Source organism: Somniosus microcephalus, chromosome 31, assembly GCF_052327205.1.
Source record: "Somniosus microcephalus isolate GS21.2 chromosome 31, FLI_Smic_1.0, whole genome shotgun sequence".
NCBI lineage: Eukaryota > Metazoa > Chordata > Chondrichthyes > Squaliformes > Somniosidae > Somniosus > Somniosus microcephalus.
The window spans coordinates 30,178,402-30,204,020 of NC_141017.1; the positions used below are offsets into that span (position 1 = coordinate 30,178,402).

A 25,619-nucleotide genomic window follows, 5' to 3' on the forward strand; every position below is an offset into this window, starting at 1 on the left:
CAGTCATGACCAGGAGTGACATTTTGCAAACTCATTTGACCGTGCATTTATTTTATTTATTTATTTATTTATTTTAAAAGAATGACCGGTGTCACAATAAGCTACATTACCAAGCTCGAGTAACTGTTAATGAGCAACACTTGGGTTTTCTCCATTGCTTTTGCATCTCAATCTACCAAAGAAAAAAAATATATTTATATGCAGTGTCCACAACTAAAGCAGCTGTGTCAGAATAGACTAGCACAACGACCGAATGGGACATTGTTCTTAATCGACCGCCAGCATTACCACGTGCACAACTTCTCCACTTCAAAAAAGGTTCCAACAACCATTGACCCAACAGACAGACGGGAGCAGAGCCATCTTACTGCGTCAATATACTGCAATTCGGAGCATGTTGACTTTGTGTTGTGCAATCATCCTCGAGCAATGCAAAGTCCAGTTATATCCGCTCGTTCATCCACAATTTTATAGTTTCCCTGTTGAGGCTTCCCCCCCCCGATCCATTTTGAGGCTACACAATGTGTCAGGCCCCCTCAGGACATGTACTGGGGTTTGACAAGCACTGCAGCCAACCACCCTCCAAGCTCCTTACCCCAGGAGGGCCTCTTCTTTTAGGAAGCAAGCGACTGCATCAGCATTCTCCAGTGCTTAGAAAATGGCTTAAACCGTACAGGAGCATCCATAATTTGTGTAATAGAAATCTTATAGTAGAAAAAGCCACCAACTTCTGGTAATTAAGACACAATGTTCCAAAAATCATAGTCAGAAGTGCATTTCTCACCGCATTTCAATATATTCAGAAAATTCACACCAAAGAAACCCACACAGGTCTGGCATGTCAGTGACTGGAGGGCATAAATTGAAAATCACCATAAACAACAAAGAGGGGGTTTGGAGTTTGTTGTATTTTTTTTTTATATAAAAACAGCAGAGGGTTGTTGGGCCATGGAATGCCCCACCAGAAACAGTGGTGGAAGCAGAATCTAGAATAGCTTTTAATAGGGAAGTAGATAAATATTTGAAAGGGACAGTATGGGGAGTGGGACTAAGTGGATTAACTATTTCAGAGAGCCAGCACAGGCATAATGGGCCAATTGGCCTCCCAATGTGCTGTTAATATTCTGCTTCAATGATTCAGCAGCTTCAAGACAGGTGAGAGAGGGGGGAGTGGGGGGAATCATCGATCAGCAGAGGATACCCAATAGGGCCAACCTGGGGTAAAAGATAAAAACCCAAAGTGGAGCACAATAGAGAGTATAGGACAGACCTTGGCCATGAACCCTTCAGGTGAGCTCAGTGACCCCAACTCTGCACTCGCGAGAATGCCTCACGCTGTAGAAACAAGGGACTAGGAGCAATGTTCCCTCTAACTTTTTCCTCCTGTGTGGGCCCTTTAAATTTGCTCCGCACGCACGGCATCTCTGGTGAGCAGCCTGCGCGGGAGCTCGGGATTGCTGTGCGGCCTACGAGCAGTTACAAGCCAAACTAGACCCGGAGAAAAAGGAAACAAAAATCTTCAATACTCATTTCACTTCCATTGGTATATTTATTGTAGAAATGTGATCAAACGTATTTCTGTATTGCACACAGAGAACTTAAGTTTTCCAAAAACACGGTTATTGATTAAATCACCAATTTACAACATTTAAATAACTGATTAAAATGACAAAACTTTAGCCTTGGTCTGTACAGAAATTTTAAGTTTCCTTTTTGAATTTTGTTGGAAATAAAGATTGGTTTGTTTTTTGTCCCTCCCCTCCTCTTGAAACCCCTATATAAAGAATATGTAAAATACAAAGGCAAAGTTGACCCTGGATTTGGAAAGAGCCAATAAAACAGCCATGTGTATAACCAGTGCAGTTCTGCTAGATCCAATTGTTCTCTTCGAATGAATAAAGGCAGTTGTACAATTACTCTTACAGTTGAAGCCGGTTAAGTGGGGGAAAAAACCCTGATGGAAGTGAAATTGTTCCAATTTAATTCAGATCATCCCCATTATGTAAAATCCCATCACCAGATTTTTTAATTACACTTGGGAATAGAGTGGTTCTCAAAATAAAAAAACCCTTATCAAGCAGTGCTCCCTGGAAACTAACTGGCATCAACTGTAAAGTCCCAGACACACTCAAGTACACTGTTCAGTGTATTACATTGACCTAGCCAAGTACAGGAAACTGTCTTTTAACCGGCACCTAAATATCCAGAAATCTCTTAACCAGCAAAATTCAGGAGTAGATTCAGGTATGTTTTACTATATATTAGTGGCCGTGTAACTGGGGTTCCTGCACCTGTGGCCGTGCAACAGGGACTCCTGAATCTGTGGCCGTGTAACCGGGGCTCCTGCACCTGTGGCCGTGTACAGGGCTCTCTTAACTTGGTAACTCTACCTCTCTGTAATCCGGACTTTTTGATCAACCGGCACCACGCCGGTCCCGTTGGTGCCGGATAAAAGAAAGTTTCCTGTAGATACTTTGCAACGAGCTAACCTAACAGCATGGGGACCCAAGCCTGGAAAGTGCTGGCAGCCGGTGTGAAGGGGCTTGTACTGAATTTTAACTGAGGGGTTGACCCATTTAAAATAAAAGAGAGTGAACGCCTCTGTTAAAAAAACAGCAGAAAAAAGAAAAAGGAAATCGATGCAAGCCAGTTTGTGTGTGAATGATGATTTTCCAGGCTCAAACTGGCTAGTTCATTGCATCCAGTCAGGTTGGTGTTCAGAGTGCAACACACAACAGTCTGAGTTCCACTATCAGATTAGATTCCCCCCCCTCCCCCAATTATTGTGATATATATAGGTGAGCTGAATATATTTTGCCACTCAGGGTTGAGAAATCTCAGTAGTCCCTTCCTCGGTGAATGTATTTTCAGTGGGAATTAAATCTCATTCCCTTTCTTCATTTCCCCAAACTAAAGACACTAAGCCATATTTTTCTAATCTTGTTCGTAAACAAGAGCACATTCCAATAAGGGGTCCCAATTGCTCGGTGTAAAGGTTCTTGTCTGCACGTTGCCCTGTTGCCATTCATTCTCCCAACATGTATTATATTACAATCTTTATAACTCATCCTTTGGAGCAGTTTCTGTTTCATCATCATCATCTTCCTCCTCATCCTCCTCCTCCTCCTCCTCCTCTTTTTCTTCTTTCTCCTCCTCCTCTTCATCATCGTCACCCTCAGCATCATCCTCCTTATCCTTCTTCTCTTCCTCCTCTCGCTTCTTTCGCTCCTCTTCATCTTGTTGCTCCTTCATTTTCTTTTCTGGATCCTGAACAAAGGACAACAACAGTAAACAATCAATTGGGGGGGGGGGGGGGGGGAAATATACAGAGAAATAGAATAAATAAAGACTGCCACAGACATATTCAACGTAAGCACTGGAATTTCAGTGAAGGATAAATCACAGCCATTTGAAATATTTCATATCGCAGAAAACACAAAGCATTCCAATTACAGATTCCGTCACTATAATACTGGAATAACAATAGAAAATGCTGCAAAAACTCAGCAGGCCAGGCAACATCCGTGGAGAGAGAAAAAAAGTCAACATTTCAGGTCGAAACCCTTTGTCAAGACTGGAGATTCATCTAAAGAGACCATTTTGATCTACACAACACAAGGGTGAAGTACTGGTGTTTACTGGCAAGCGCATCACTAGTCATGGTGGTACAGTGAAATTACACATATTGGCACAACACTGAAGCCTAATTTTCCTATACCGCGTCCAATGTTCCCTTTAATGTTCCCTAAAATGCCATGCATACGCAGTTTTTCCCATTTAAAAAACCAGTGAGTCGGCTGCGCGGGAGCCAAAGGGAACATTGATTGTGTCGTGTTAGAACCCACACTCCTCTTCTCTTGGGCAGTCCCTCAGGAACCAAGGATGACTTGCTGCCACACTAAAAATGAGTTCTCAGGTGACTGATGAGTCCAATGCGGGACTGACAGTCTCTGTCACAGGTGGGGCGGGTGGGTGGGGTGCTTGGCTTCTGCTTGCTCCCGGCGAAGAGACTAGAGGTGTTCGGCGCCTTCCCGGATGCTTCTTTGTGCGGTCTTGGGCCAGGGATTCCAGGTGTCGGTGGGGATGTTACACTTTTTCCAAGGAAGCTTTGAGGGTGTCTTTGAAGTGTTGCAGAGAATTTGCTGCAGGATATAGTTACTGAATTACAAATGCCCAATTTTTAGGGACATCAGCCCTACCTGCAGGCATTATTAGATCGGCAAATCCCACTGTAAATGGTACACGAATGGGAGGGAAATCTTTTCAATTTGTTAGTTTAGAACTCGTGTACTAAAATTTGAGATGTCAGCATTGGGGGAAAAAAAACGAGCTTGTCCCAAATCCCCAACTTCATGCACATAGCTATTCTTACTGACTGCCAATTCAGTGCTTATTCACACTGAATTATTGGCAGTTGTGTGCTGTGAACTGGCATTTACCAAGAACCAGGCAGCAACAGCCGGAACAACTTCATACAGCCGTTACACCTTTAGAGGGAGCTTTCATTCCAGTCCCAGTTAGATGGGACACAAGTCCCAGAAGGGAAAGGACAGGGAATCGAGGGCTGGGAAACACATTACAAATCAGGCTTCAATTTTTATAATCTCGCTCCCATACTGCCTCCTGCAGCCAATCCTTTGCCTTCCTGCAGAGATCTGTTACACTCTTACTTTAGTTGCTCCCCAGGTTTCCTTTCCAACTTCTTCGGCATATTTTTCATCATCTGCGATTAGGAAGTTATCGAATATTGTCCCAGATTTGACCTGAAAAATAAATTTAACACATTTTTAAAAACTTGGTCACAGACAAAAATTCTACAGAAGACACTCCCCTCCATGGAGATGGGGAGATAACTGGTTTGAGATGGTGGGGAAAGAGGAGAACAGAAAGGAAGGGTGTGGTGCAAGCAATGTTCCTGTTGAGCTGTGCGGCGGTCTGGAGGTCCCGCACAGGCCACTCACCGGGCTTTTAAATGGAAAAACCGCGCATGTGTGGAAATTTGAATTGGCCGCGCACCCCCTTAAAAAAAGGGGCTGCTCGCCCCAAAAAAACAGAGGGGCAATTGGGTGCAAGGTAGATAACTTACTCCCAGGTCTTTGGAACTGGACATTAAAATGTTATGTGCATCTAGCCCCTACAATGCTGGTTTCCAAAAAAAAGGGAGTGGGGGAAAAACCATTACCAAAAAAAAACAAAATGGAAAATAAAATGATGCCGGCTCACATTGGCTGTACGGCCAGTGTAAACAGTTTCTGTTATTTACGTCATGATTTTGAACACCTAGTTCAACACAATTTACAGGAAACTTTTTTTTAAATCCGGCACAGACGTGGTGCCGGTTCATCAAAAATTCCAGATAACCGAAAGCTATAGTAAAAGATATGGAGCTGAGAGCTCCGTATAAAGCAACAAACCCTGTTGCTTAGCAACAGGTACAATGGCCACAAGTTCCAAGTGTCTCTGTAGCTTAGCAACAGCTGCAGCCACACCCTTGCACAGCAACAGATGGAGGAAGGCAAGTAATAAAAGTTACCTGAACCTACTCCTGAATTTTGCCGGTTAACCGAGATTTCCGGTTATTTAGGTGCCGGTAAATCGATTCCTGTACTACTTATATTGTTCATGCCTTGAATGGACTAATGGAAGAAATATTTTGGACAAATGCACGAGGACAGGCCATCCTAGTCCTTTCAGGGAATCTATCCCAGGTTTGTGCTGATCCCTCCCCAATGACACTTGCAGAGTAAACAGGAATTAAAACAGCATTTAATTTTTTTTTGTTGAAAACTATTAAAAGCACATGTGCGCACACCGTCAAGTGGTTATGCATCTTATGGACACAGTTGGCCTCATCAATAGTTCACGGTAGCGCAGGACAGTCCAAAGTGTGCCTTTACGGGCCACTTAGGTGCTTACCGTGAAGCACCGCAGGCCATAGTTAATTAACATTTCCATTAATTAGTAGGTCTCAAGATGGTTACATTTAAAAAAAAACTCACCAAATCAGAATGACTAAGAATGGAAATTTCCATGCCTCTGGGTCACCAATGTCAAAAACAGGACAAGAGGAACAAAAGCAAGAAATAAACAAAGACCTTTCCAAGGCTTTGCCAGCCACAAAAAAAGTCTTGCAAGCAGTGATTCAGACACCCAGCGATAGCAAAATACTGCGGATGCTGGAAATCCGAAATAATAGAAAACGCTGGAAAAACTCAGCAGGCCAGGCAACATCCGTGGAGAGAGAAACAGAGTCAATGTTTCAGGTCCTATTACCATCTTGTCTCCCCTTGAATATCTCAATGTCTCTTCTTTCATCCCCTCCCCCGTTTCCTAGCCCCCAAACTGCCTTTTAATCTGTTTCATTTCCTGCCTTTTTTCCCCCCCCTCAGTTCTTAAGGGTTTTGACCTGAAACATTGACTCTGTTTCTACAGATGTTGCCTGGCCTGCTGAGTTTTTCCAGCGTTTTCTGTTGTTACCCAGTTACAATGGTTTGAGCGCCTACAGAACAGAGGCTTTGAACAGGAAACGTTACTACAAACCTCCCCGTTTAGACTGTCTGCCAGACCGGGGTGGGGGGGGGGGGGGGGGGGAAAGATGTTGCACTAACCTGCCACAAATCTAGACCAATCACACTAATATCCTTGAAACTGTAAAGGTTGGGATCTGCCGTGTACTCCGGGTTATCAATTTCAGGGTGAATCCATTTCCCCTTGTAATCTGGATTATCGATCTGACGTGGTTTCCATTCACCCTAGTGTGACAAAAAAAACACATTACATTCAGACCACAGGATTAATAATTGTTCTACCTATTTGCTTTGTATTTTTTCCTGAACCTTATACTAGGGACGGAGGTACAACACGTCTAAACGAGGCAAAAAAATGTTTTAAAATCCAAATATAGACATAGAACAAGGTTAGCCAAACAGCGATTAACAAACCAGATACTGGATCTGCCACCATTCAAATCGAGAAGGCCAATGACATAAAAATCACCGACGGTTGTGATTCCCAGTCTCGTGCGGAGGGACAGAAGAATGGGTCTGGAAGGGCTACCATGTCATTTAAAGCAAGCGTCGCAGTCGCTAGGGTTCAGTCTGTGCTAACTGGTAAATCGAGGAAGATCAAGCAACTGCAGATTAGTGAAGTCACAAAATTACTTATCAAAGTTGATCTTAAGGACCAAGGCCAATCCAAAACATTAGTAGATTGTACTTTTGAATATATAGGAGATACCACGGAGCTTCACAACTTCAGTGTCTTACAGCATTTCGTGGCAATCAATTACAAAACCACACTCGATAAACAGGTAGTTGTCACACCACAGTGTGAATGTCTGGCACTTGCCACTGCACAAGACAGAATAAAATTAAGTCATCTCAAAAGTAGTCCCTACGCAATAAAGACAACCGCAGGGATTGCAAAGCTCCTACCCAAACTCAGGTTTTGGAAGACTGTCGAACATGGCGTCATTTACACTATTGGCACGCTCGAAAAACTGGCAATCGAGGGTTGGACAGCAGTAACACACCCATTCATTCACACACTCAGCACTGATCCAATGCAACGTTCCCATTAAACTGCACAGCTCTCCTGTACCTCCAGTGCAGCTGGCTCTACAATGCAATAAACCACGCATGTGCAGTATTTTGAATGGGCTGCCCAGCCCCTTAAAGGGACTGCATACCCCCCAAAAAGTAATGGGGACATTGATCCAATGGTAAGGCAAATCGGGCGGAGTGTACAACAGGCGGACGATTTGCTACTGCCAGTTTCCACCTGCGCCAAAATTAAAAATTGGCCCTATAGTCTTCTAAATACCCCCCACCTCCCCTCCAAAATTTGAATCTGTTGCAGGCTGTAATCTAAGGTATCCCTTATGAAAATACCATGCAGCAATGGATTAGACTACAGCCTGCAACTTTAAACAGATCAATGGATCTGTTCATTGTCAGGTTCATTGAAAGTCTGGTATCCAAGTAACAATGTAATCTGGGTAACAATGCCCCGAGTCAGGTATTTTGAGTCTCACCATGCAGAACAACTCAATTCAATAAAATCAATGCAGAACACAAATAGGTGAGCTCTTTATACATTTAAAAAGTCTCCGCCGTTACCTTGTATTCAGAGTTCTGAATCATAGGTGGCTCCCATTCGCCATCCATCTCCTCATCCCAGTCTTCGGGTTTCTTGGCATCAGGGTCAGGAATGTGCTCGGGTTTCTCCCAGTCCTGATGGAAAAGTAAACAGTTAAGCATCCCAGTTGAACAAAAGGAGGCAAGCAAGGAAGCCACCCCCCTCTCCCCATCTAAATTTGCAGCATTCCCATTACTGTAAAAGCTGGACTTACCTCAGGTTTTTTATCCTCGGGATCATCGATCTTTGCACGCTCATCCCAGTCTTCGGGTTTCTTGGCTTCCGGATCTTTGATTTTCTTTGCTGGGAGGAAGTCCCAGTCTTCTTCCAAACTGCCCGATTCAACTTTCTGGTTGTCAATTTTCACTTCGTAAGTGTTGTCTGGACGAACGATGAGGGTGTAGAGATGTGTAAATTCATCATCCTAGATTTTTTTTTAAAAATAAAATGGGTTTAGAGCCAATGTTCCCTGTAAATTTTTTTTGGACGCACGGCCCATTCAAATTTCCACGTGTGCACGGTTTTTCCATTGGAAAGCCAGCAATCGGCCTGCGTGGGACCTCCAGACTTTAAGAGCTGCATTAACCAACTTGGCTGAACAGTTAGTGCTGCTGGTTTTCCAAAAGCCCTGGGTCTGCCTTGTGCACATATACTCCCTTTAACAACAACTACTATTTATATAGCACCTTTAACATAGTAAAATGTCCCAAGGCGCTGCACAGGAGTATTTTAAGACAAAAAATTTGACACTGATCCACACAGATAAATTAGGGCAGGTGACCAAAAGCCTGGTCAAAGAGGTAGGTTTTAAGGAGCGTCTTAAAAAGGAGGAAAGAGAGGTAGCAAGGCAGAGAGGTTTAGGGAGGGAATTCCAGAGCTTGGAGCCCAGGCAACAGAAGGCACGGCCACCAAAGGTTGAGTGATTATCAGGGATCAAGAGGGCAGAATTAGGGGAGCGCAGATATCTGGGAGGGGGGGGGGGGGGGGCGGGGCTGGGGAAGAAGAGGAGAGAGTTGTGGAGCTGAAGGAGATCAGTTCTTCTGACAAGCCACACCACCCTGATATGACAGGGAGACGACGACGCAGCATTACTAGACTGTAGCTTCACGAGAGACAGACTAGCTATCTGGTCAATGGTGCTGGGTGGGCATCACTACAACCAGGGAATGGAGTGCACACCAAAAAAACAAAAAGGTATACCACAAAGCACTTGATTAACTTTGCTTCCGTCCCACCAACACCACTGCAACGTGGCCATTTCCTGTACAATTTAATTTTCTGTCCATTACTGCAAAGAGTTCGAAACCAATTATTTTGGCCGCAGGGGATGCCACAGGAGATCAATTAGCATAGACTATTCCATCAAAAAAAGGTCATTATACAAAATCAGATATAGCCCCTGAAAAAAGGAGCTCTACTCACTACCAGCTCTTGAAGACAGATCCATGCAAGAAGCAACAAAAAAAACAATGCTGAAGCAGAAGCATGGATATTAGAGCACAGGAATGGGACTTTGTAGCTTTACATACCAGACAATATGACCAATGAATTGTACAATATTCATACATTAACACATTCAATGTTAATGTAACAATGAACCTCAGCTTCACTCCCGCCCCCCCCCCGTTCTGACAAGGAACTTACACCTCAACATTAACCCAAGTAATCCCCCCACCCCCACAGATGCTGGCACTGTTGTGCATTTTTCTAGCCTCTGCTTTTATTTCACATTTAGTCAAAATGGCTGCTGCAGCTCCCAATACAGAAAGGAGAGGCAATTACTCACTTTGCAACGAACATCCTTGGAAATCAAATGATTCTTTCCTTTGTAACTAAAAATGACGTGGACTTTCTTGGTTCCTGGGCCACAAATGTCAGGACCTGGAATTACAAGAACAGTAAATAACCGTCCCTCGCTCACGGTGGCATTTTCCAATATCCTACAATGTTGGACGATGCGGAGTCACGTTATGGCTCCCTCAGCATTGGGAGTCGGTTCACAGTCATTTTTTTTTTAAATTTTTTTTTTTTTAAATAAACACAGTTCCTAAAATTTTTTAGACAGGTAGCACAGTATAGGGATATAATTGGAACTTTACCTCGTACAAGCCCATGAAACCAATTATAAACAGGATACACGATGTATCACTGAAATCCCTTATCCTTTTAAAAACAGAACATGAGTTAGGAGGAGTCGGCCATACGGCCCCTCAAGCCTGAGCAGCCATTCAATAAGATCATCGACCTAAACTCCACTTTCCCGCCCGATCTCCATATCCCTCGATTCCCCTAGAGTCCAAAAATCTATCGATCTCAGCCTTGAATATACTCAAAGACTCAGCATCCACAGCCCTCTGGGGCAGAGAATTCCAAAGATTCACAATCCTTTGAGTGAAGAAATTGCTCCTCATCTCAGTCTTAAATGGCCGACCCCTTATCCTGAGATATGCCCTAGTTCTGGACTCCAGCCAGGGGAAACAGCATCTACCTGGTCAATCCCCCTCAGAATCTTGTATGTTTCAATGAGATCACCTCTCATTCTTCTAAACTCCAGAGAGTATCGGCCCATTCTACTCAATCTCTCATCATAGGACAACCCTCTCATCCCAGGAATCAATCTAGTGAACTTCCGTTGCACCGCCTCCAAGGCAAGTATATCCTTCCTTAGATAAGGAGACCAAAACTGTGCAGTTTAAATGAGCATACAATTAAGAAATTACATAGACCATCAAGGTACAAACTATAACTCCCATAGAATGCACTACAAGTAGCAGCGAAAGCAAACTGAGGCAAAAAGTGCAAACACTTACGAGCGACAGTGGTGGATGGGTACCATCCTATTACCACTCTCCCTCTCATCAATAAGAACTCCATTGGGTTGGCGTTCTTGGGCTCTTTTTGTACACAGTGTCAGCTGTGGCTCAGTGGGTAGCACTCTCGCCTCAGGTCAGCAGGTTATGGGTTCAAGTCCCCACTCCAGATACTTGAGCACAAAACTCTAGCCAGACACTCCAGTGCAGTACTGAGGGAGAGCTGCACTGTCGGAGGTGCCGTCTTTCGGATGAGATGTTAAACTGGGGCCCCCATCTGCTCTCAGGTGGATGTAAAAGATCCCACGGCACTATTTCAAAGAGGAGCAGGGGAGTTACCCCGTGTTGTGGCCAATATTTATCACTCAACCAACATCACTAAAACAGATTAACTGGTCATTATCACATTGCTGTTTGCAATTTGGCTGCCGCGTTTCCTACATTACAGCAGTGACACTTTATATATTAAAAAAAAAAAAGTACTTCATTGGCTGTAAAGCATTTTGGGACACCCTGAAGTCGTGAAAGGCAAGTCTTTCTTTTTCTTTGAAACTGGGAATCGATGCAATGGAGAGGAGAGACACAGAGCAACGACTGCACCATGGAACAATGGAAGGCGAGGTGGAACCTTCAGTCTTCCAATGTGCAGGGTTTCCAGTCTCATCCCAGCTCCTGGGGACAGAGGGGAGACCACTGCTTCCTCACACAGGCACTCAGTGCTCAGAGGCTAGGGTGGAGGTGGAGGGGGAAAAAAGATAGGGTCCTACCTTAAAAAAATGGAAACACTTACCAAACATAATATTGTAGCTGGAGTCTCCGTGCATATCAGACTGATCAACGTCAGATGGGAAGATCTTCACGTAGCCACCTCCGCAGTCGATGGTCTGCTCGTGCTTGACTGTGAATTGAACAACAAAGGTCTTCCCTTCATTGCTGAAGGGTTCAAACCTTGCAGACATCGCGTAGAATCTGGCATCCTCGCTCGTCTGGAGTCCTAGAATTGGGAAGTGGTGGGAAGAAAAGATAATGAGCACAAGAGGTTAAATAAATCAAGTAGTTTGCACAATCTTTCTGCAAGACTGGAGATTTTAACACTCCCAAACAGTGACCAGCCAATAAATGCCAGTCACAGGACACGGTGAGTTTACATTGCAGTGCTGGTTTCAGGACATACCAACCTCTCGACCCTTCTCTCCCAACATTTCCATTTCCACCCAGCACCATTCTTCAGGTACCAGACATAGTGGAACCAACACATCTAGCAGAAACACATTCGACCTACCAGGCACACATTCGACATACCAGGCGAGTGTCTCACCCCGACTCCCCAAAGCCTTTCCATCATCTACAAGGCACAAGTCAGGAGTGTGATGGAATACTCTCCACTTGCCTGGATGAGTGCAGCTCCAACAACACTCAGAAGCTCGACACCATCCAGGACAAAGCAGCCCGCTTGATTGGCACCCCATCCACCACCTTAAACATTCACTCCCTCCACCACCGGCGCACCGTGGCTGCAGTGTGTACCATTGTTGGGGCTTCTTCAACAGCACCTCCCAAACCCACGACCTCTTCCACAGAGAAGGACAAGGGCAGCAGGCGCATGGGAAACACTACCACCTCAAAGTTCCCCTCCAAGTCTCACACCATCCTGACTTAAGTATATCGACGTTCCTTCATCGTCGCTGGGTCAAAATCCTGGAACTCCCTCGCTAAAAGCACTGTGGGAGTACCTTCACCACACAGACTGCAGCGGTTCAAGCAGGCGGCTCACCACCACCATCTCAAGGGCAACTAGGGATGGGCAATAAACGCTGGCCTTGCCAGCAACGCCCACATCCCATGAACGAATAAAAAGGGCCTGCTCTACTATGAACAACAAAATTCAAGCAGTTTATATTTGTAACAATGCCCAGAGAACCATGTTTGGCATCAGTTGCATAAAGCACCTAAAAAATGGCAAATGGCTTCCAGTCATCTTTATTTTTGTTTTGTAATCTACAGGAGTAAAAGCAACAAACCCTGTTGCTTAGCAACAGGTTCAGAACAATGGCCACAAGTTCCAAGCGTCTCTGTAGCTTAGCAACAGCTGCAGCCACACCCTTGCACAGCAACAGATCGAGGAAGGCAAGTAATAAAAAACTTACCTGAACCTACTCCTGAATTTTGCCGGTTAACCAAGATTTCTGGTTATTTAGGTGCCAGTAAATCAAAAGTTTCCTGTATTGTAGGCACTTAAAAGCTTTACTGAGAGCACAGCATTCACAAACCCAAAAGTAAGTCAATTCTCCTCGTTTCAGTGCACGAGAAAGGAAGATATTGGATTTGGTTTAGACCAACTAACTCGAAATTCGCATTGACATTCCAGATTCCCCAAAAAGTGTGTTAGTGTGGTCTGGATTGGCAACTGGCTTGCAATGTGCCACAGCACTGCTGTCGGGAGTTCAAGTCATGCAGCAGGCTGCCCAGCAACTCATCTGCCAGCAACCCCGTGGTGGCGAACCATCATCAGTTCTCAGCTGATGGGAAACCTTTTGGGAAGAGGTATCCCTTCTAATGTACAAGACGACCAAAAAAGACAACCACACACAGACAAGAGGTTGCCTCACCCCACAGCAACTCAACTGTTCACTCAGCTAGTCAGGGAGAAGCTGATAAGTGAAGACTTGGGCTCAGAGTGCCTTTCTAGTTGAAAAAAAGAACTTGAGGCAGGGAAAAAATCTTGGCCAGAGTTTGGGGGGGGGGGGGGGGGGGGGGGGGGGAAAAGAGGTGTGGGGGAAGAAGTTCTATAGAAACTAGCAGCAAAAAAGGAACCACATCCAAATCTTCCTGGCAGCCGAGTCATATGGCACTTAATTAGAAACCTGAAGTCTGGAGATTCAGCCCAGGCACGCACTGTTCTGAAACAGTGCATACATCATAGCTGTAAAAATAGGCATGTCATTATACTGCTACACATCGTGAGCAAGAGCACATTGCAAGGCAGCAACATCTCCAGGTGGCAAAGCCACGAGATTCAGTCCCGTAGCGTGCGTCCATCTCAATCTTTTGATGGCATTACTGCCTTGAAATGCACCCCAGACCTTGCATTTAATGCATAACTTTTCCATTGAGTTACCTTTTCCAAAGCAACAGAACCGTCCTTTTAGTCTACTCAGCATAACTGAGTAAGGGTTCAGTCCCACACCAATACTAGAAGTCAGACAATTACAACACTAGGTAGGGTGTTTGTTGGGGTTGGATTCCCTCTGCGCCCCCCCTTAATACTTCTCAGGTATGGTATTCTCGAATACACAGAATAGTACAACACAGAAGGAGGCCAATCAGCCCATTGAGTCTGCGCCGGCTCTTTCGAAGACCAATCCAGTTAGCCCCACTCCCCCCGCTCTTTCCCCACATCTCTGCAATTTGTTTCTCCTTCAAGTATTTAGGCAATTCCCTTTTGAAGGATACTATTGAATGTGTATCCACCACCCGATCAGGCAAATCCTAACCACTCGTTGTGTAGTAAGGTTTTTCCTCATGTCGCCTCTGGTTCTTTTGCCAATCACCTTAAATCTGTGTCCTCTGGTTACCGACCCTTCAGCCATTGGAAACAGTTTCTCTTTATTTACTCTATCTAAACCCTTTGTGATTTTAAACACTTAAAAAAGAAATTAAGATCTCACATACTGGGCTTCATAAATAGAGGCATAGAGTACAAAAGCAAGGAAGTTATGATGAACCTTTATAAAACACTGGTTTGGCCTCAACTGGAGTATTGTGTCCAATTCTGGGCACCGGACTTTAGGAAGAATGTGAAGGCCATAGACTGGGTGCAGAAAAGATTTACGAGAATGGTTCCAGGGATGAGGGACTTCAGTTATGCGGATAGACTAGGGAAGCTGGGGTTGTTCTCCTTGGAGCAGAGAAGGCGGGAGAGGAGATTTGATAGAAGTGTTCAAAATCATGAGTAGAGAGAAACTGTACCCATTGGCGGAAGGGTCGAGAACCAGAGGACACAGATTCAAGGTGATTGGCAGAAGAACCAAAGGCGACATGAGGGAAAACTTTTTCACGCAGCGAGTGGTTAGGATCTGGAATGCACTGCCTGAGAGGGTGGTGGAGGCAGATTCAATCGTGGCTTTCAAATAGGGAATTGGATAAGTACCTGAAGGAAAATTTTTTTGCAGGGCTACAGGGAAAGGGCAGGGGGAGTGGGACTGGCTGAAGTGCTCTTGGAGAGCCGGCACAGGCTGGGCTCGACGGGCCGAATGGCCTCCTTCTGTGCTGTAACCGTTCTATGATTCATCCAGAATGTGGAGGACCAATCTTACTCATGGGCATTTAGTCATCGACAGCGACCAGAAGTCAACATGCCAGAGTCATCCTACCCACAGAGCCAGGAAAGGAAGCTTGGCTGCTGGAAGAGACAAAGAGGCTCCCGACAGGGAAAGATTAGCTGGAAATATCCAACCATACCTATGACAGCAACGCAGTGATAATGCACAGGAGCTCCTTATTTACTGGAGGCAAGAAATGGGAAAGAGCACATACCATTCACCATCTATTAAACCAAGGGGGGGGGGGAATTCTCCTACCTTTGTCTTTCTCGGCATCACCGTAAAATTTGCCAGCAGTCAGCTTGAACTTTCCGTAATCGGATTTGTGCTTCGATTCAGCCCATCTCTGTGTCCAAGCATCTGTTGCACAAGAACAGAAAATACAGCTACACTATAAAAATGTAAATAAAAAATATAGACCCAAAAAGAATATTACTTCACAAGAATTTCTGAAACCTTCTCACTGTAGTAAAACCAAGTACAAAGGTTGATAGGCAATAGATTCAGTACATGCACATCTGCACCATTTGGTCAGGCCTCTAGGTGGCACTCAATAGGATTTTCCCATTATCGAGCCATCAGTTAAGTCATGCCTACAGCTGTACATTTATACCACTAAAAACTGGAATGAGACATTAATGCCCAACATACCCAACCTGGATTTTACCGCAACTATTCAAATTAAAATTTACCTAATCATAATCAACTTTATTGTCATCGTTAGTGCACAAGTGCAGTACAACGAAATGTAGGCTTGCGGCTCCCGAGTGTACATTTAGATTAAGACATTTAAACATTCAACATTCATTTGGCTTGTAATACATTAACATAAACATAACCATAATAAAAAGTGCATCGGCAGATGTGCAGGCTTTAGAGTTTATTTGTGGAGTTCAGTAGGATGACAGTCCTGGGAAAGAAGCTGTTCCTAAATCTGGTCGTGCGGGTGCGAATGCATCTGTAGCGTCTCCCAGATGGCAGGAGGGCGAACAGGCTGTGGCTGGGGTGGGTAGGGTCTTTGATGATGGTCCGTGACCTCCGTAAACAGCGTTTCTGGTATATGTGCTCTATGGTCGGTAGCCGGGTGCCGGTAATGCGTTGGGCAGTTTTGACTACCCGCTGCAGGGCTTTCCGGTCATAGTAGCTACAGCTGCCATACCATACTGTGATACAGTTTGTCAGGATGCTCTCTATTGTGCAGCGGTAAAAGTTAGAGAGGATCAGGGGTGACAGGTTACATCCCTTCAGCCTCCTTAGGAAATATAGGCGCTGCTGGGCCTTCTTCACCAAAGAGGAGGTATTGAGGGACCAGGAGAGGTCTTCCGTGATGTGGACTCCGAGGAACTTAAAGCTGTCCACCCTTTCCACCACAGCCCCATTGATGTGGATGGGGGTGTGACCAGAATTTTAAAGATGCACTCAAAATATCTGCGAGCCAACATTTAGACCAGATTAGAAAGATTGTAATCAAATTACACAGCTCTAATTACTATGTAATATAAATGTGAATTAACTAAACGGTATAATCTCAATTCATTAGCTTGAAGCGTGAAATTATCTGCTGATTGTGTGGATTCTTAAAATTTAAAAATAGCCAAGAGATTCCCCAATTGCAGACCAAGTTGATCCACTGAATACTTGGCCCTTCATTGTCTGTATGGGTCAAGGCATGATGCTGAATCACTTGGTGCTGGTAGAGTTATGACAGTGGGTCTCATGTCCCTGGGCTAGAGGCTAAAAATCCACGTGAGCTCCCATTTCTTCAGCAGCACCTTCCCAACACCGCGACCTCTGCCGCCTAGGAGAACAAGGGCAGCAGGTGCATGGGAACTCCATCACCAAGTCACACATCATCCGGACTTGGAAAAATATCACCATTCCTTCATTGTTTCTGGGTCAAAATCCTGGAACTCCCTCCTCAACAGCACTGTGGGAGCACCTTCACCACACAGACTGCAGCAGTTCAAGGAGGCAGCTCACTGCCACCTTCTCCAGGGCAATTAGGGATGGGCAATAAATGCCAGCCTTGCTAGCGATGCCCACATCCCAGGAACGACTTTAAAAAAATCATTACCCAATTACTTCTACTGAAGGAGCTCCTGTGTGGATCTCATGCCAGAACAGGGGTGATGCACCATGTGGGTAGCTTGCTGGGGCTCCCCGGTGAACAGTGGCTGCTTGGAGCGAGGTCCAAAAAGGGTGGCCAGCACCTGTGGAACTCAAACAATAAGGATTCAACACCCTCAGGGGCAGAGGGAAGCAGCAGAGGTGGGTAAAATACATTGGTTGGGGTGGGGGGGGGGGGGGGGGTAGTGGTAATAGGCCACATCATTGTTCTAGTGGAGGGACAAAATCCTAAGAACTGGAAGTGAAATTCTTTTTAAAAACGTGTATCGGCAAGTGCTGGCAGCATCTGAAAGAGAAAGATTAACATGTGGGATCTTTGAGATGTTCTAGCAGCCCAGTTAGCTGGTTATGAGGTCCAGGCGAATATTAGCCCACTCATCCATTTATTCCCCCACCCCTATATAATAAACCTAAACCAATAACCCGTTTAAAAAAGCAAAATACTGCAGATGCTGGAAATCTGAAATAAAAAAAACAAAGTGCTGGAAATATGCAGGACAAGCAGCATCTGGGGAGACAAAAACCAGAGTAAACGTTTCCGGTCAATGATCTTTCATCAGAACCTGTTAAGGTGGAGATTGTGTAGCTTAGGATCGAAATAGAAAGCCACTTACCGGTTTTATTATTATTTTTTATATATAGTCTCATGTTCCCCCAACTCCCCACAAGCAAAAAGTTCACAATAGAAAGCACAACCAAAAATGTAAAGAAGGGGGAAAATACACAATAGGATATGTTCTTTGCTACATTGGTCCTGTTGGTTTACTGGGAGATTGAAGTAGCTGGGAAGACCCTGAAGGGGCTGGTAAATTCGCCAGGACCAGCGCACACATGGTAAGCGGCTACTTGGAACTGGCAACACTTCAAAGACCCACACACGGCAGGGAGCTGGTGCTATATAAACTAGCCCTGCTGTAAACCTTGCATGTACTTAAGTGGAAGAGATTGCAGTTTTTGCCTGCTGGAGTACAACAAACCACAGCTTAAAATTAGAGACGCAATTGAGGGATTCCAGTCCTTTGAAAAGGACAACCTGTCTGCCGTGACCATTACGGAGCAAGTGGTCCATGCATTTGGATCACTGACCTTCACGCCTTGCTTGTGGTTATATTCCCAGAAAATCTACAAGAGCCAGAACGTGTAGGCCCAACGAAAGTGCCGGTTTCGTGCATGCACTGCGGATGCGTGGGAAACCGGCACTTCCGTTCCCTTAAAGGAAGGGGTTGAGAGGTGGAACGCGTGCGCCGGAGAGGCAGCGTGTACACCTGGAACTTACGTTTTTTTCCCCAGGTTTCTCCGGGAAGGTAAGTCTCCAGAAGTTAGACATGTAAAAAGCAGTCACAAGGCCTGCTTTTAACAAGGTAAGTGGTGAATTAATTAAAACATTTTTCCCCACAGGTTTATTATTTTTAAATACTTTAAAGAAAGGTAAGTTTACTTTTAGCCCCGTTAGAAAATATAATTAATTTTTTCAAAAATATAAATTGTTTAAAATAGTTATTTCATGTAATTTATTGTTATTTTAAAAATGTGATTTTTTAAAAATTTATTTGAAGTTTTAGTGATGTTTTGGGGCATAGTATTTATAGGTTTGACAGCTCTTCCTGTCAGACCTATGAATGAAGCATTCCCTGCTACCATTGGCTCTCCATGGCCCACGTGATCCCAGGGGATGCTTCGAACTAACTGCGCCCCTGGGATACGCAAGCACTGCACGCCGGCAGTTGGAGCAGGCCCAGGATTGGAATCCCACGCGGGCCCACAGCTCAACGGCCGGCACGCTAGGTAAGTGCAGGTCGGGGGCTTGCACCCGCCCCGAATTTCTGGGCCATATACTCTTGGAGCTAGCATCTGCCACGCAAAAAAAAAAACCTTAAAGCTGCTTTTATACTGTTCTTTCAGCTCAGATTCCAAGAGCCCAGTTTACCAGGTTAAAGTAAAACTGGGTCTACAAGACTGCCGCCCATACAGTGAAAACTGGTTTTAAACAAGCATCAGGAGCCGGCTCAAAGACACTGGGCTGCCAAGACTCCAAATTACAAAGTAAAAGGGAAGGACAGTCCAAAAGCAGTTGCTGGTGTTTAATAATAAAACCAAAAAATGCTGGAAACAGTCGCTCAGGCAGCATCCATGGAGAGAGTGAACGTTTCAGTTAAGATGACCTTTCATCAGAACTGGGCGAAAGGTCACTGACCTGAAACGTTAACTCTGTGTCTCTCTCTCGCTCTACATAGACGCTGCTGGAGCTGCCGAGTGTTTTCCTGCATTTTCTGGTTTTATTTCAGATTTCCCAACATCGACAGTACTTGGCTTTTGTCCCACGCGGGCCGCTCACCGGCTTTTGCATGGAGGAATCTACGTATGCGCGAAAATTTTGTTCAAAGCTAGCAGGCTTCAAGTATTCCAGCAACTATGAAAAGACTGGAAGCTGCAAGCTTGGAGGGCTAAATGAAGCACCTCCTATATTCAAGAGCACCTCCTATATATTACATTAGCATCCAGCCACTGAAATGCACACAAGCTCACCTTTAATCGCATCTTCCCAAGAGTACAAGAATGCTCAAGAGCTGGTTGAATCAATACATTTCAAGTTAAAGCCATCTTTTTAAATGCGCTGTTGTGCAATTAAGCACAAGACTGCTCCTTGCACTCATGACAAAGATGCACAACTGTGAGACACTACCGTATTCATTGATTAACTGCACCCATAGCCTGCCCATTTATTAGTTAGCCTTGGAACCACATTAGGACATCTAGCAATGTCAGCGCTAACTGCTGCCGTGGAAGAAACCTATCTATCTGGAAATGACTGCTCTTTACCAACCCATAGATTAAGATCTTATCTGTAAGTGGAAGGAGGAGTCCCAGCATTTGTTCTGGCCCAGCATTGGCGCTTCAGCAATCTTTGTTACCACCTCCTCTCTCCCCCCCCCCCCTCTCTTTCTCCCCCCCCCCCCCACCCCCTCCACCCCATAACAATTAAATGTTTGCCACAGAAGCAAGTACTCAGGTCGGGCATTCCTGCCTAGAGAGATGGGGAACACAAAGTTCGCTCCTCCAGACACAGGAGATGGTCCCAGCACTAGGATAGTTTCAGCACCAGGAGAGTTCTAGTGCTAGTCGAGTTTGGGGAGCTGGTCACCTGTCCTTTCTGGAATGCAGGGTTGAGAGAGAGAGAAGATAGCTTACTGGGGGAAAAACAGGAATTTGAATCACTCATTTCCTGAACTAGTTTATATCCTTGTAAACAGCACCTTGTTACTTCAGAAAGTCCTGACTTACCTCGAACATCCTTCACGCTGTTCAAGAAACCTGGCCATCCGCTCGCCTACGTACAATCAACTCAATCCAACATACCAGTCACTCGCCACAACTAACTACACCTTGCTTTAGTTAGCGCACGTAAAATAACTGATTATGACTACATGTTTTATAGTCTGATTGAGTTGAGATTTTTGGCTCCAAATCCAATGGGTTCACATTCATATCAGCAAGTTATTCCAGACCAATTATATTTTTCAGAGTAATCTCCTTTCAGCCATGCTATCTTAGTGCAGTTCATAGATCACACCCAACCCATGTTACTTCTGAATGAATCCCTCAGGAGTGGGACTTAGCCTTAAGCTCTGGAATTCCCCCTTCACCTCTCTCCTCCTTTAAAGATGCCTCAAAAAAGAAAAACGACCTTGACAAGAGTTCGAGCACCTGACCCAAACCCACCTTCTTTCGCTCGGTGTCAATTTCTGTCTGATTACGCTTCTGTGAAGTGCTCTGGGACGTTGCACTACGTTAAAGGCGTTACATAAATGCACGCTGTTGTTAGCAGTGAAGAGATGGATACCCCCTCAACCCAGAGGTCAGCCCTATCCTCCCACTTGACAACTGAGCCAATGGTGGACAAGCTCATCCTCCAAAACAAGGCAGGCAAGCAGGACTTGGGCATGAACACAAAGGAATACCAATGCCACAACATTCCCAAAAAGGGATTTGTAGGTTACACAAACAAACTGGAGGCAAAACTCAAAACAAAAAATTGAAATCGGTTATAGCCATCCATTAAAAACATGATTCCCATTCCTCCCAAAGGCAATCAGTTCCCCACTTTATTCTACAAGTGCCAGTAGCCATCCTGTATTGCACAACTTGGCAGTTTGCTTTTGCAACCTTATCTATTACATGTCTTCTGGCCTTGGGACAAGGGAGGAAGAGGGGGCAACCTAACTGAATTTGATCCGTTTTGCAGGAGTCGCCGAATAGCGATTAGAAGCCAGACACTGGCCAATTCTCCGCCCCCCCCCCCCCCCCCGCCCAAGGAAAGCAAAACCAATTGCAGCATTCCCTCGGTCACCCAGCCACTTTAAACTAATTCAGCAAAGAACAGGCTTGGACCTGGCTGAAACACAGAAGATAGGAGCAGGAGTAGGCCATTCGGCCCCTCGAGCCTGCTCTGCCATTCAATGAGATCATGGCTGATCATCCAAATTCAGTACCCTGTCCCTGCTTTCTCCCCATATCCCTTTAGCCTTAAGAATTATATCTAACTCCTTCTTGAATATATCACAGAATCACAAATTCACAGAATCACAGAATCTACAGTGCAGATAGAGGCCATTTCGGTCCATCGAGCCTGCACCGACACATATCCCACCCTATCCCCGTAACCCCACGTATTTAATCCCCTAACACTAAGGGTCAATTTATCATAGCCAAATCAACCTAACCTGCACATCTTTGGACTGTGGGAGGAAACCAGAGCACCCGGAGGAAACCCACGCAGACACAGGGAGAATGTGCAAACTCCACACAGACAGTCGCCCGAGGCCAGATTTGAACCCGGGTCCCTGGTGCTGTGAGGCAACAGTGCTAACCACTATGCCACCGTATTATTTAATAAGTTGGCCTCAACTGCCTTGTGTGGTAGAGAATTCTACAGGTTCACCACTCTCTGGGTGAAGAAATTCCTCCTCATCTCAGTCCTAAATGGCTTACCCCTTATCCTTAGACTGTGACCCCTGGTTCTAGACTCCCCCGCCATCAGGAACATCCTTCCTGCATCTAGTCTGTCTAGTCCTGTTAGAATTTTATAAGTTTCAATGAGATCCCCGCTCATTCTTCTAAACTCTAGCGAACAATAGTAACAAGTGAGTTACTCTGCCTTAACTCCATTGACAACTGTTTAATACACTGGGGCTGAGAGTTGTGAAGGGTCTTCAATACTCACCCATTCATATGGTATCTCATCGCTTGTAACATGACAACCATCTTGGGGAAATCCCTCCCCCAAAAGAAATTTGCTTTATTAGTCATTGAAGTTGATGTAAAATACATGTCAAGATGAAGACAATAAAATAAGTCTTGGATATATAGATTTACCACTTCACAATGCCTTCTTACTAGCCTGAAAACCATTACAACGGTCACAGAGCATGCAAGCCAGCAGATTTAGTGGCAGCATTTACTGCAAAGAAGAAGCACAAGTAAATTTGTTAGGGGGAAAAAAATTCCAACTTTAACATTGACTTTAAAAAAAAAACACTTCTATTAGGTCCAAAACTTACCCATTAAAACTTTATTTGGATGGATAAATAGACAGACACACCTGTGGTGGGGGGAGAACCAAGAACCTCAAGTACTGAAGAACTCAAGGAAGTAATCCCACTCCATGGATGGAGTTAAATAATTAAGATTTAACAAATGGGGGGGGGGGGGGGATTTCCCCCCCCCAAACTCCAGTTCCAAGCTCTCAGTTTTACCTTTCATAGAAAGCTAACGGCCCGTTGAGATTCAAACACGGTTTAAAAAATTAAAGAGTACTTATTAATGCAACTATGCACCCTCGCATAAAATACAAGACATGGTGGGCAGGGGGGGGGGAAAGCAGTAGTGTCACTTGCTGCAGGTTACTAAAATGAAGAATTCAAAAAAAAAAGATTAATTTCCAAAATTTATTGGCGCTTTCAAAAATTTTTTAAAAAACAGAAAGTGAAACAAAAAAGTTTACTTACCACCACCATTTTAATGCAAGCTCGTTTCAAAGGAAGCATCCTTTATACAAAGTACAATTTTAGTTTTTTTTTTAAATCCCACTTTTACCCCCCCACCCCCCCCTATAAGTTTCACAATTTTCCCCAACCTGAATTTAATTGGGATGGATCCAAAAAAAACATGCTAGCTCCTAAATTGCAATTTCAAAATACATACACACACATTTAAAAAAAATAGTATTTTTCCAACAAAAAGCTACAACTGAGAAAGAGGAAATACTTTCTTTTTCTTTATCCCAACCTGAATTTAATTGGGATGGATCCCAAAAAAATGCTAGTTCACAAATTGCAATTTCAAAATACACACATTATTTTAAAAAATAGTATTTTTCAACAAAAAGCTACAACTGAAAAAAAGAGAGCATGAAATACTTTCTTTAAAAAAAAGCCAGAGAGATGGCCTCCTGCTCCTCTCAGCCTCAACTCACCTCCATCAGAAAATTCCTCCTTAAAATGAACTGTTGGATCTGCAGCTGCCAGGGCAACCAGCAGGCAAAGCAGCAACCTAGTCTTCATCTTGTCCTTGGGTATATATTTAATTTTTGCCTTTTATAGATTATTTTACTTTTTGTTTGTTTAATGGTGGGGGAAAATGCATCGACTGGAAGCACCTTTGACACAAATGCGAGCAGCAGGAATGAAACTGCTCCTGCTCAGGCTTTATACCGCTCGCGTCACTCAAACTTGCGCATCTTAAGTCCCGCCTTCCTCCCCCCTCACACCCAGCTCGCCGCGCTGATTGGCCGGCGCCTCACACTGCGGGTGATTTTCTCCCTGCCGATTGGTCGGCGCCGCTGTCGCTCCCAGGCCCGCTCGCTCCCGCCACGCTAGGTTGCGCGGCTGCCCAGATGGCTGCAGCTTATTGGCTGGGCGCAACGTCATGGCGACCGGGCTCCGGCCAATGGGTGACGACCACATGTTCAGACGCTGGCGCGGCTCGGAGGCCCGCCCCCCTTTGCCCCCCCCCAACCCCGGGCGTTCGCGCCTGATTGGTCGCTGCGCCTGTCAATCAGGTTAAGTCACAAAGGAGCATTTTTTTTCACCTTGCAATGCTAGAATTTGCAAAACACCTCAAATGCAAGATGCACAGCAATATATATTTTCCAAAGTGATCCCACCACCAAACGCATCTTCCCCTCCCCTTTCAGCATTCTGTAGGGACCGCTCCCTCCGAGACACCCTAGTCCACTCCTCTATCACCCTCAGCACCCCTTCCCCTTCGCCTGGCACCTTCCCGTGCAAGCGCAGGAGATGTTACACCTGCCCCTATACCTCCCCCCTTCCCACTGTCCAGGGCCCCAAACACCCCTTCCAGGTGAAACAGCGATTTACTTGTACTTCTTGCAATCTCGTATTACTGTATTCGCTGCTCACTATGCGGTCTCCTCTACATTGGGGAGACCAAACGTAGATTGGGTGACCGCTTTGCGGAACACCTCCGTTCAGTCCGTAAGGGTGACCCCGAGCTTCCGGTCGCCTGTCATTTTAATTCACCGCCCCATTCCCACTCAGACCTCACCGTCCTTGGCCTCTTGCATTGTTCCACGGAAGCTCAGCGTAAACTCGAAGAACAGCACCTCATCTTCCGATTAGACACTTTGCAGTCTTCCGGACTCAATATCGAGTTCAACAATTTCAGATCATAACCTTGGCCCCTATTACATTTTTACTTATACTTTTTATCCACCCCTTTGTTTTGGTTTTTCCCTCCCCCCCCCACCCCCTTCCCTTTTTTTTCTCTCTCCCACATGGCAGCTGTCTCCCATTCTGCCAGACCATTTCACACCTAATCTAGAGCCATCTTTTGTCTCCACTAGTCCTATCACCATCTCGTCTCGTTTTGAATACCTCTTAATGTCTCTCCACTTCTTTTGTTCCCTCCCAGCCCTGCCTTTCGATCTATTTCATTTCCCTTCCAGTTTTGAAAAAGGGTTAGACCCGAAACGTCGACTGTAATTTCTCTCCACGGATGTTGCCTGGCCTGCTGAATTTTTCCAGCATTTTCTGTTGTTATTTCGGATTTCCAGCATCTGCAGTATTTTGCTATCGTAGTAATATATATTTTGCACCGTGTCGTGCTGGAAAACCCACCAAAGTAATTTTTTTTTACATTTTCCAGCATATTATACAGAACATATGGTACAGAAACAGGCCATTTAATTGGGATTGATCCAGAAATG

The 25,619-nt window shown here is 45.0% G+C and overlaps 1 protein-coding gene across 1 annotated transcript; it reads right to left on the reverse strand.

Annotated features, from left to right (window-relative positions):
* Positions 1 to 1,529: 1,529 nt before the first annotated feature.
* LOC147097687 (calreticulin-like) lies at positions 1,530 to 24,100 on the reverse strand. Its single transcript, XM_085971695.1, has 9 exons — positions 23,868 to 24,100; positions 15,527 to 15,628; positions 11,737 to 11,940; positions 9,923 to 10,017; positions 8,351 to 8,560; positions 8,118 to 8,231; positions 6,609 to 6,752; positions 4,671 to 4,763; positions 1,530 to 3,267 (listed from the first exon to the last, which is right to left on the reverse strand). The coding sequence occupies exons 1-9, from the start codon at positions 23,953 to 23,955 to the stop codon at positions 3,058 to 3,060; spliced, it is 1,260 nt and encodes a 419-aa protein (XP_085827821.1). The 5' UTR covers positions 23,956 to 24,100; the 3' UTR covers positions 1,530 to 3,057.
* Positions 24,101 to 25,619: the final 1,519 nt, after the last annotated feature.

Coding starts and splice junctions, on each gene's coding strand:
- LOC147097687 (XM_085971695.1), bottom strand. CDS start 23,955: ATGAAGACTAGGTTGCTGCTTTGCCTGCTGGTTGCCCTGGCAGCTGCA. Junction 11,941..15,526: donor TGATGCCGAGAAAGACAAAG/GTAGGAGAATTC, acceptor TCCCAATTCTAG/GACTCCAGACGAGCGAGGAT. Junction 8,232..8,350: donor CCGAGGATAAAAAACCTGAG/GTAAGTCCAGCT, acceptor CTTTTCCATCAG/GACTGGGAGAAACCCGAGCA.